The sequence below is a fragment of the Macrosteles quadrilineatus genome, unplaced genomic scaffold (assembly GCF_028750875.1).
Source record: "Macrosteles quadrilineatus isolate MER2022 unplaced genomic scaffold, UCM_ALF_1.0 Scaffold_3__2_contigs__length_128488019, whole genome shotgun sequence".
NCBI lineage: Eukaryota > Metazoa > Arthropoda > Insecta > Hemiptera > Cicadellidae > Macrosteles > Macrosteles quadrilineatus.
In genome coordinates, this window is record NW_026542596.1 from 64,292,526 (window position 1) to 64,305,397 (window position 12,872).

At 33.1% G+C, this 12,872-nt stretch overlaps 1 protein-coding gene across 1 annotated transcript; it reads left to right on the forward strand.

Moving 5' to 3' along the window:
• The first annotated feature begins 198 nt into the window (after positions 1–198).
• On the forward strand, positions 199–9,105 carry LOC128989981 (transmembrane protein 135-like). The gene is made up of 10 exons (XM_054412163.1): positions 199–218; positions 2,033–2,356; positions 3,088–3,218; positions 3,753–3,876; positions 5,341–5,483; positions 6,171–6,258; positions 6,694–6,861; positions 7,322–7,462; positions 7,911–8,074; positions 8,927–9,105. Exons 2-10 carry the CDS (start codon positions 2,204–2,206, stop codon positions 8,979–8,981), a joined length of 1,167 nt encoding a protein of 388 aa, XP_054268138.1. The 5' UTR covers positions 199–218; positions 2,033–2,203; the 3' UTR covers positions 8,982–9,105.
• Positions 9,106–12,872: the final 3,767 nt, after the last annotated feature.

Consider the following 12,872-nt stretch of genomic DNA (forward strand, 5'->3'; position numbering starts at 1 on the left):
GAACTGTTTATTTTATCTTTGGTTTTTAATATTAGAGAAGTTTGATCAATATTTAATTAATTGGTGTATAATGTTTAGTCTGAACTGTTCAACTTACGTGAGTGATTAAAGTTGGTTTAGAAATTACAAAAAACATAAAATTTTCCTGATTGTTGTAGTAGTGTAACATAAAGTTCAACATTGGAAGTATATAAGTTATACGTTACATCACATCATGGGTAAATATACCTTACAAAATATTATTGATGCAATAAGTGATTTTAAATGACTTATTAATATAGAGGTGAGAAGTTTATTACTGTATTAATAATAACGTAACGGTATTGTAGTTGATTTTATTATCATGGATTACATATACGTAAATTTACTGATTTATCACTTTTGTAGATCAGCTTGAGACTATTTTAGTAATAATATAATTGTAAAACACCGTTGAAACAAAAAAAGAAACAGGTGACGGCTTTTCCAAAAGTCCAATACCGGTACCTACAGAATAATAAGCCTTCTGTAATAACATTAAGAGATACTGTAAGCTTTTAAAGAAGAGTATTGTCGGTTGAAAGTCGCTTTTTTATGTCTAGCAGTTGTTTTAGACCATTTCTAAATCTTGTATCATAATCATGGTCAGATTGATTCAGGATGAGAGTGGCAGAGTATTCTGTTGAAGTCAAGAGAGAAATTTGATAAATCCATGAGCTATTATAATAGTATAGGCTAACTTTTGTTTGCCTGTAACACATTTATTTGAAACTTTTTTACCTATAAAGTTATGGACAAGGGAGTAAGTACTTACTTATTCCCTTGTTTGAGGTGCAGTTAGTTGTATTCAAACACAAAATAAATTAAAACATATTTTATTTTGTTCCTTGAAGTTGAATAAATATGTTTTGAGGAGAAGAAAACCAAATATTCTTTTGAACCAAACCCATATCCTACATAATTAAATTTAACTAAATTTATATTTATTATACATACTCGCCAAAGACTAGCTTACACCTAGTTCACATAGCCTACAACAGGTAAATTGTGCCTTCCTATTACACATATGATCACAATCATATGGTTATCACAAATACTCCGCTTTCATGTTTTATTTGCTTAACCAAACTAGCACAGTAGTTCCATGATAAACTACACTCTATGTTTTGTGTTAACAGTTTAAGACTCTTAGTTTTTTATAGGACGAATATGGTAAGAGTTTTTAACATTTCTGCCATCCAACACCATATAATGAAAGATCTGAATGACAATATCTAAAGTAAAACTGAAAAAACTTGGATGTTTAAATTACCACTTTTGTTTTTGCTTTCTATTAAATTTCTCTAAAAAACCTGAAGCCTATGACAATTCCATTTCTAAAACAATTTATAGTAAAATATTTTTTTTTTAATATGTCAGATATTCCCTATTTAAATAAAATTATGCGAAAAGGCAAACTAGGTTTGCTGCTGGAGGGAAGTAAAAAAGTTTATTTTTGTAAAATTGTATAAATATAAGATAAATAAAATTTACCGAATTTTATCATATCCCACCAATAAACAAGCAAACTACACTTTTTGTCCATGAGTACAACATATTAATTTAAATGAAAAGTTTTTTGGAAATTGATTAACGTAACATTTTATCCTACAACAACGCTTCAATGTACACATAATTTCTTTTAAGCTCTTCAAAAAACTGTACTGAAAATATAGGCATTTTCATGTTTAAGGGTGAAAAATATAAAATAAACATTTTATTAATTTGTTAGGTCAGGTATTGTTATAACTGGGACCATTTTGAATAATCAAAAAGCTATAATAATGGGTCTATTTTGATTTTAAATATTAGTTTCGTTGTTTAGCAGTAATTAGTTTAATTGTTAATGATCCCAAAAGCGAAGCATTATAAAAAAATACCCACAAAATATTTGAAGTTTATTTCAACATCCATTCCAAAAAATACTACTAACAAATCAAATACAAATTATTAAAAATGTTTTGATTCCTTTAAAAAAGTTCTAACAAACAAATAAAATGTTTCACTGTTTTAGGCAAACTATGCAGTGTTGACCAAATTTCGACTATGACAGTAAAAGTCGTGTAGAGCAGTTCAAAGAAAGTGAATGCAAAGCGGGTTATTGAATGCAAATGAGTGATGCGGGAGTGATGGGGGTTGAGTGAGGTAGTGATAAACTTGTTATCAGAGAGATCCTGCAAGAGTGATGACAATCCTGAGCAAACAGAGGTACCAGCTGATAAGAGACTTGAACTGTGAAGTACTACATCCTTGGACCTCCAGTTGTGCTTATAATGCTTTGGGAACGTTCTTACAAAGCGTAAAAGGTAGCACCAAATTCTTCTTGCTAATTTATTTGGTGAGTGATTCAGCAATATAATCTTTCCATTTGTATTTGTCACATTTTTACAAGGTTAGGTTTTGGGTTGTTGAAAAAATTTAGAGAGGAGTGATACATTTTATTTGGTATAAATATTGAAATATCAACAGTGTTTAGTTTTTCAAGAAAAGTACGATGGGCATGCCTTTGAAGCTTGGAAACTAGACCAGCTAGATTATATTCAGGATTTTTTGTCTAAGGACGCTAAGCACGAGCCCGGGATTGTTTTTCACATTACTTCAGGCTAGACCTAGGGGTTGCATCATTATCACATCCATTAGTGATTTGTTGGGATTTGAACCCGGGACATCAGGAACCGGTGTCTCGCACTCTTAACCACTAGGCCAGCTCGCTCCCCCAGATTATATTCAGGATTGAAACAAATTCAAAATATATCCGCCTAACGACCCTAACGTAGGCGGAGCCAAAAAAGATAGGCAGATATACCGTCCGTAATGCACAAAATGCTAGCGGATATCCGCCTATAGTAAGGGAAGGGAGCTATTATGCAGACCTTGACATTACCAAAGATTCCTTCAATGACATTATTAATGATTTTGATCAATTACTTTACATTACTTGGTCAAAAAGATAAATTACTTGATCAACTCCATGATCATTGACTTGAGAATCAAATGCATGATGCCTTTGTTGATGTAAGGACTTTGAGACATTTACTATTCCTCATACACATCTTCTGTTGTGTTTAGCTTCAGAATCTGCCGAAGAAGCAGAGCTACCAGAAGCATGTGCTGCTACAACAACTGGTAAACTTCTGCAAGTCCTGTCTATTTGGAGGATTTGCTGGAGGAACTTCAGTAGCATGTATGTGCTTTCTCAGGTAATAATCACGGTTAAAATTAAACTTCCTAATAAATTAATTACAAAAGTATGTAAAAATGAACGCAAGCACAAGAGTGAACAATTCACAACGATAAAAAAATAAGTTATAAATAAAACAATTTGACAGAATTAAATTGACTTTAAATGTTTTTCAAGTTGATTGTCTCTTTTCATCTAAACGTTTCTCATCAGCCTTTTTCATATATCTAATGTTTGTTCGAGATCCTTTTCATGTGATGTAGTCCCTATCTGCCTTTCAATAAATCCTGCAAAATAACAAAAAAAAGTAAAAGAGCATGAGAAAAGGCAGAAGGGAAGAAAATTTAATTAGGCTAAGCAATTGTATTTCACATTTCACCTTCATTAATTTATCACTTTTCGTTCATCAATCAATCTTTCAATATTGTATCTATATCAGCATGTCAACCCTGTAATGTCAACCCTGTAAAAATGGTGTTATACCGTGAACAAATAAATAAATAAATAATTGAAATGACCGACTGCTGTTTTCTAATTATTCTGTTGTTTACAGATGGATTCTAGGAAGATACACTCCGTATACTTTAGGACTGATACCAGGCTTCATAGGAGGAGCTGGAATATTTATTGAAGATAATTCAAGAAGAGAAACTAACCTGACACTTTTCATTGCCATGGTAAGTACGAATAAGACCAGGACAAATGTAGTATTGTCTGAAAATAGTAACCATCCTCAGTAAAAATTGTTCAATAAAACTTTACGGAGTACGGACAAGTCTAATATGACTTCCAAAAAAACTCGACATGTTTACACCTAAATAATGATTTACTATTACTATGTTATACCATACATGTGAAAGATGATGTATTGACTGTCAACTTTGAATAGGTGCTCACACTGTTAATCATATTGATGTTATTTGGTCCAGGATCACTTCTTGAATATTAAAATGGTATAATATTACCTGTTTCCGTCTGTGATCCTATATTTGTTGTATAGAGCAACCGGTTTCAAGGTTATAACCTCATCTTCAGGCTCTTGTTGTCACTCTTGCGAGATCGTCGAGTTTTATAAACACACAAAAACACTAACATTGAAATAAATAAACACGAGACATTGACAGACGAAGACGATTAACATAAATTCGGGAACTAGTTCCACACACGACGCGGCACGGGCAAACGTTTTGTCATGATTAACCAGAGTAGACAGAGTAGTCATGACAAAACGTTTGCCCGTGCCGCGTCGTGTGTGGAACTAGTTCTGAGGTTATAACCTTGAAACCGGTTGCTCTATACAACAAATATAGGATCGCAGACGGAAACAGGTAATATTATACCATTTTAACTGTTAATCAACCGATATTGAATCCATATCATCCCTTACAGGTTGCAAATTGGGATACTGAGAGAATAAAAATTGTGTTCTTGCTATTATTCATCAAACTAACTAGTTGAAATTTTATTATTTTAAACTAGTAGTTCTGTGCTTCGCCACGGGGAGAGAACGCAGAGAAGATGTGGTGATTCTACATCCCCTTGTCCAATGCAAACTGTTGGTTGATTAAGCGCTTGTTCTAGATGTAAATTAATTTTATCAATGTCCATAAGTTATCACAGGGAAAAAATACTCTACAGAGATGCGTTTATTCCAATTGGAACACATAACGTTCCTTCCAAACTCTAAGGTTTTTGTGTCACTTTATTATTTAGACATTTAACTGTAAGATCAATTGCTGTGGTTTAAAATATATAATACTCAACTTATAAGCAACGGTTGAAACGGAATTAAAAGTTATGCGACCAATGGATTTTATCTATATGATAATGACGTATCCCTCTAGGAGTAGCCAGAAGTGATGTGTAAAACAGTTCCGGGCTGGAGCCTAGCTTCCTATGATTTGAAGGTGGGACATAAAAAAAATAAAATAAAATAATGAGTATTAATTGTATTCCAATAACGCTTGTGTCAACACTTTTTTCAGGTTAAGATATACCAGAAATATACCTCAATATTGCTATTGCCAGAACATAGGTACATGTTGTACCTTTAATGGAAACCAAGTAACGGAATATCTCATTTTCCAGTTTGCCATGATGTTGGTAATCAAATACTTAAGTTGTATTATGTTGTTTGCTAGGTTTCTGATCTCTACCTAAAGGTGTTTAAGGATGAGAAGGTACTTGAAATGACTTTGACCAAAGAGATTCTTTTGTTTACGACGTGCAGTTCCCTCTTGCTGTACTGCCTGAGAGCTTTTAAAGACTCATACACGGTACTATGGTAGGTTCCAACATTAGTGTTCTTGTAAATGTCTACTTTGACTAACGTGAAGTAGACGTTCCATCCTTAAAAAAAAAACCGATATTAACCGTAGGTAGACATCCTGTATAGGGTGAATAAAAATTCAAGACCTCCCCATGTAATACTTTTCTAAGTAAATATATAGAGATACCCTTTTGGTGGTCGTGCAATATTAACAAGAATTTTCATTTCACGGTTTTGAAAATTTTGAGTGTTCCCTAAAAATCCGGGATTCTGGGGGAAAATTTTTAAACGTAAACTCCCTTGGAGTGACACATAATTTTGAAGTGTTTACAAAAACTTGGAATAGTGAATACCAGAGTTCGCTAAAAATTGTAAGGAGTTTGGTTGGAAAAGCAGTGGAAAAGAATCCATCCTGACATATGCACCAACACTTCACGCTATCACAATATTTCACTTTCACTGTCAGTGAAAACTGAAAACACAGGAAAGTTTACCTAAACCAAAGAAAGTTTTTTTGTGCTAGGATGTATACAACTCATTCAGATAAGCCTGCTTTCCCTCAAAAACCCCTGAAACTTGGGTCCATGTACTTAAAATTACATTGTGGTCTAGCATTTAATGTAATCCAAACTCTTAGCAATAAAACAATAGTAAAATAATTTAAAAATCTCAAATAACCAATGGGACAACTTTATTTTACAGGCCGTTCACACCTCACAAGCTCCCTAACAACCCAGAGAGAAGAAAACAATGTCCACACTCTGGCGAATGTTTAGAGGATATCAAAAAGGTATTGTCTCGCAAATAGTCAAAAGAAAATATTGACACCACACCAAAAATGTTGAAAGGAAATGTGTGAAGAAAACATATAATCTTAGCTAATACTCCTTGTTTTAGAGTTTGAACTTGATTTAAGAGTCAATCTATATAAATACAAATTAATGTTTTGTCTGTGCATTACATAGAATGGTGCAGTTTCTGGTTATTTTTACGATTCATAGCCTAAAATATATGAATGAGTCTTCTGAAATATCTCAGAATATCTTCAGAAATATCTCAATTTCTGATTATTTTTCTGTGTTTAAAAATTAGCGTTATCTTTAACATACAGATGTCTATGTTTATCAATAGTTAACGATTATAGCTAAATATTCCATGTTTCAGATTTTAGAGCTTTGGTATTATGGTAATCAATCTAAATCGGAATCATTGGTGTTTGTTCCAGACTGCTGTGACATTTGTATGTTATGGTGCAGCTCTCCAATGCTTCAAAGTCCTGACATTGAACTTTCTTAAGTTATTTTACAAACCAAGTTCTTTTTTCAAAGCTTTCTTTAAATTGGATAATTTGAGGCTTCCGTTTTTCGCTGGACTTTATGTATCTTTGTTTAAGGTAAGTTGAGAGTGTTTAATTGATGATGCGTACAGTAACAATTACGTTTTTAAAATTTTAAAATTTTTTGATTGATCACCCTACAAAACGGGATACACAAGGAAAACTTGATAACAAAAATGTACTGTTTCTGTACTTTAATGTGCTATTTCTAAAAACAATACTAATTTTTTTTAGATTAGGTTGTTACGGCACCGAAAAACCAGGGTTGCATCTTTTGAGGCAAATAGAGTAAATAAGTGTGTAAAATGGATTAGATGAGAGGATTGTTACTAAGATCAGCTGGTTTCTTAGTCAGGACCTTAAAAATTCAATGATCAATGAATGAGTGACACCAATAATAATTTCTAGTTAGACTTATTTTTTTATATTTGACTAAGCATGGAGTACATGTATACTGAACTATAATTTCCGAGATTTTATTTTAAGGTAGGGAAGTTGAATATCCGTTATATTCTAGGGGGTAAGCTGTGCTCTAGTCCAGACGACGGGCAGAGATGAAGCCTGGCACGCACTGCCAGCTGGAGTAGTTGCATCCCTGTGCTATCTGATCCAACCTAACCTATCTCTGGCACTGTTTGCGCTCAGTAACCTCTCCCAGGTGAATATCCTCAACTAAAAGGTCTAAAGTTTTTTCTTCTTAATTTTTTTTTTATTTTGACTGCATGTTACTGTAGTATACTAAGTGTGGTGATCTAAAGTACAGTAGACTCTCGGTAATCCGAATAATATAGGACTGTGATACTGCCATATCAGTGAAAATACCGGATTACTTTAATGTCATCAACAAAAATACTTAAAATGAATGATTGTGCGGTCGGAAAACTGCTATTGACACGATTGCGGAAGACGGAAATAATGTCTACAATACCGCAGGAGATATTCATGATTTTGCCGCTGATTACCAGGAAAATCTATACAAGCAACGGTTTTGTCTTCTAGAGAACTTGAAAAAAGTAAACCAAGAGTAAGACCTAGGTCTCACTTTAACTAATGTTTAAACACTCTACTAATATTTTGTAGACTTACAGATGGTTGATTGTTGACAGATATTATGTAAAGAGTTACGGAGGAGGTGGGACCTACCACGTTGGTATTACAAAGAGATAGCCTTCATGGTGTGTATGGGACTGCTGTACCACGCGAGGGCTGTGTTTCCACACTGCTTCCCCCCGTACATGTTTAACATCATGGACACGGTCACTGTGGGCAGGTAACATACAGTCACAACACTACTTAAAATAAAATGTGGCCCAACCAAAATGTGGCAAACGGCAACTGAAAATCAAACACACATTAAAAAGGTTGGTTCAGGAGTCAACTATCAGTGAACAAAGTAAATTGTAGTATGTAATGACTATCTGTTCTGTCTCAAACTATGATACATTAGTCAAATTGACCTCTGATGGATTTTATTTCTGAATAACTTAATTAGTTTTTATTTATTTGATTTGGAAGAAAAGTCTTGCTTTATTCTCCAATTACATGATCAAAACATTTGTATACCTCCTACCCTAAAGTTAGATAGATACAGTGCTATCCTGTAGCCCATTTCAATAGTAGAAAACTTGTTTACCAACGACCGTTTTTTAACTAGCCTTTTCAGTTCAGTTCTTAGAATTGAAAAGATTCAACCACAGTATTGTTTACTTACTAGTACAAGTTTGGACCAATGAGGTTCAAGGATTTAAAGAAAAGAAGTAAAATTGTAATGCTTTGAACGTTAACTTATTCGCTGTTGAGACCATTTTAATTGAATATACAATGAGTGAGTGGTTGGGATAATACGTAGTTGCATCACAATTAGTGGCAATGAGATGCTATAAACGAAAACATAACTTCTCTTATATAGAAGTTAAATAAGAGTAGTGGTTGTTTGTAATTTAAAAACGGTTGTACATATGGTAGGTAAAGTAGTGTATGCCACGTAATTAGCCTTTAAAGACACTCAGAGAAGTTTTAAAGCCACTCGCCAAGGCTTGTACCTTAAATTTTCTACTTGTATCTTAAAGACTATCTTCAAACTACTAAACCGTACTATTATTAATTAAATGAATTGTTACAGGGCTGAAATTGTATATGGACTGGTGGAGAAGCATTTGCTTATAAGAACTGTTTAAGTGAATACAAAGACAAAGACAATTTGAGTTTGGTCGCAAGCATGACATAATCTTGCCTCAGAAGATGAAAAAATTGTAAAAATAATTTATAAATAGGTTTTGTAATTTATTAAATGTAGTTATTAAAAAAAGTCATCATTGGATTTAGTATTCCCATGATCCTTTGGTATTTTACTATCATCTACCTCAGACAAATTGTAAATCATTGGTTGACGATTAGTGATTGTTATTGTAAATGGCATGTGTTAATTAATGTATTATTTTTTCAGAATTAGAAAACATGTGGCTTAAAATCTTGCATACCTTAGTGATTTAGAAACAAATTATAAATTACTTGGCGACCATAGCAGCGCTGCTCTTAAGCTATGTATACCAAAGTGAAATTAAATACTCTTTTTTTAAACCTTATTCGCGGTCTTCCACTGACACGATACATTTCAACACTGCATTACCATTCTAACCTAGAAACAGAACACTAAAATCAATAAACACACAAATACGCAATGTTTACATCAGCTGGTATATTTAAAACAGCTTATACAGTAGAAACACAGTATCAGTATGTCCATTAGAAAATGACTGGATCTTTGACGGCCTGTGGGGGTGAGCAGGGGTAATTTTTGACACTTCTGGTATTTTTCCCAACGTCCTTGGACCTTAAGCTTTAAAATGAATCCGCAACAGACCGATTCACATATGAAATTTTAATTATGGCATTTATAATATCCATTGTCACAATTATCGGCATGTTAAGGCATCTGGTCTGGACATCCTAGCAATAAACAAGGTTTACTGCAATGAGCAGTTGTGTTAGTACAGGGTGGGGCAATGAGAACACCACAATTTGTTTTAGCTGTCACATGTTTAATTGTTGCAACAACGAATGATCAGCTGTGCTTAAAACATCAATTAAACTATGCCATTTTAGTAAATATTATGAACGAGGCTATTAACACTGAGATTTTGATGTGCAAACCTATTTTTAAAATAGTGGTTCTTGTGCAAAAACCCAGAGATTGTTTGGACCACATTCCATCCTCAGTCAACATGGCACTGTTCCAGATCGGAAAACAATGGTAAACTGGGTAAAATTATTTAGGATAAACGCTTAAGCCTTAAAAATAATCGGTGGGTGCCGCAAAACTCTTTGTACACCAGCAAATGTTGAAAGAGTGCGAGTCGCAGTAACTCAAAGTCCAAAGAGATTTGCCAGGAAGCTGTTGTTGTTGAAAGCTTTACGTTGGCTCCTTTTTTTGGAAGGGGGGGGGGGTTTCTAATAAGCTACTTGAAGTTCGAGGTTTTTCAAAGTCACCCCACAGATTTGCATGAACCGAAGCTAAGAATTGTCCAAAAACTAAAGTGATTCCTGAAGAAATGCTGGAGGAGTATTTGATGGAGTTTTCAAGTGCCTAATGTCAAGTAGGACATGGACGTCACTTGCAGGATTCGTTCTCCAAAAATGGAAAAATGACTTTGTTAAGTTAAAATGGCAAAAGATAAGCTGTGTTTTGATGTGCTATTTATATCCATAGGGTGAATATTATTGAGTTTGTACTGCTTATAAATTGGGGCGCTTTCATTGCCCCACCCTGTATAATATGAATTAACTTTGCAGAAAAGTAATATTAATAATATTGCACCATATTATGGTGATACATTCAGTTTATCAGTTAATGTAAAGGTGATCACTTATTTCACTTTTACACTGGAACTTCATATTTTTTTTTTTACTATTGAGTATTTCGACCCAGAAGATGAGTGTTGCTGACTATCTTCTACTCCGTTCACAAAATTTTGGCGGTTTGAGGAAGTTTTTCTGGGTTCCCACCACTTTTTTAGCCTAATGTATTTATCAGCTGTCAGCTAAGAGAGTTCCACCCGCCAGATTCAGATTCAGATTCAGATTCTTTATTCGTCACAATACATTTTCCTCCCCAGCACAGCTGGTAAAACAGGTGACATGTCAACATCTTAAAAACTAAAAGCAAAATATATACATGATACAATTTTTCGGCTTACTTAAAAAACTTAATCGAATGCCTTAATTTTATATACATTAACATATTTACATAATATTACAAACTGTCACATAAAAAATCATTTATACAATAGTATACTTTGTTTAGCAGCAGGGACTGAACTTCTTTCTTAAACTTAAGATCATTATCAATATTCTTTATCCTGTTTGGTAGCTTATTATATAATTTTTTCCCAAAATACTGAGGCAACTTTTCGAAGGAACTTAATCTATGAATAGGAAACTGGAAATCATTTCTGTTCCTAGTCTGATAATTGTGAATATGTTGATCTTCCATCAACATATTAAAATTAGATTTGACATAAAACAGACATTTACTAATGTACATAGATGGTAGTGTTAAAATTTTGAGTTCCCTAAAAATAGATTTACAGGATGTTCTAGGTTTAGAATTTGTCATGATTCTAAGATATTTTTTTTGTAATTTAAAAACAGACCCCATACCCGAACTACCTCCCCAAAGTTCAACACCATACTGCATTGATGAAGCGAACAATGCATGATATACAATCAATCTCGTCTGTAAGTCAGTAATTTTTTGCAGAACAAACATTTGAAAACAAAGAGAATTTAATTTTTTGATCAAAATATCAATATATGTTTTCCAGTTTAGTTTTTCATCAACCTCGAGACCCAAGAACTTTGTTGACTTTACAATAGGAAGGTGATCATCATTTAATATTATTTGATTAAGATTTTGTTCCTGTCTTTGTGTAGTGCTAAAATTGATTACATTAGTTTTGCTACTATTTAATTTAAGACCATTGGCCTTGAACCACACTTGCAAATCTGTGAGGGAATTCTGAATATTTTGCTGTAAATCTAAAATGTTGTTTGATTTAAGAATGGCTGTAGCATCATCTGCATACAGAACAATTTTGAAATCAAAATTTTGTGCTAAATCGTTTATATAGATTAAAAACAGAATAGGACCAAGAATTGAACCCTGGAGCACGCCCTGTGTTCCTTTCCTCCATTCAGATTTAAAAACCATATCTTTTTTTTTAATAACAGTTCTAACAGTTCCAGCTGGTTACTGTGCAAACATGATCCTACAAAAAAGAACCTTGTGGCATTGTTAAAGTGTTTATCGAGTTAAAATAAACTGACGATAAAATAAACTGAGTTAAAATAAATTCACAAAGATCCTAACTATGCACTGGATGAACTGAAAATTCTTAATTATTTCTTTAAGTATTTAAAAAATCATTTTGAAATTCTGTAAATTAGTCTTTTTCACATGCGATTTTAACTTCTAAATAATAGTTAAAAATTAATTTTTCCCCATCCATTGCAAGCTCTGATATGTTAAGAGCACAAAATCACACAGTCGTTGGAAACAAATTAGATTTAGAATGTTGAGAGCTTTTGCAATATTTAAAAGCCCAATGATTAAAGACAACTATCGTGCTCGCACGGTAAAACACCACTTACCGGGCTAGTAACGTAATATACTATTACAACATGGTTGTTCGTCATATGTGTATCTGTAAGTATGCTTTGTGCCTTGTAATGGGTGTTGAAATAAGCAAAAACCATTTTGCCATTTTGTGTTAGAATTATTACAGCACTTGAGTTGTTAATCTGAACTTATAAACAAGGTAATAAAAATAATTTAATTCAAATGAACATATTAAAATCATAAGCCAGCCTTACTGTAAAAACATCAACAATAAATTCAAACATTTTTTCATTTGTGAATTTGTTATAGTTGTAATAGAAAGTAGGACTTCTAAAATTAAATTAATTTTAACTGTAAACATGTCTTCTGAAATGAAAGATTCTGAAGTCAGCTGATGTGTTCTTGTTTTGATATAATGTTGACTTTTTGACACATCTAACAAAAATAGAAC

Coding starts and splice junctions, on each gene's coding strand:
- LOC128989981 (XM_054412163.1), top strand. CDS start 2,204: ATGACAATCCTGAGCAAACAGAGGTACCAGCTGATAAGAGACTTGAAC. Junction 2,357..3,087: donor TCTTCTTGCTAATTTATTTG/GTGAGTGATTCA, acceptor TGTTGTGTTTAG/CTTCAGAATCTGCCGAAGAA. Junction 8,075..8,926: donor GACACGGTCACTGTGGGCAG/GTAACATACAGT, acceptor GAATTGTTACAG/GGCTGAAATTGTATATGGAC.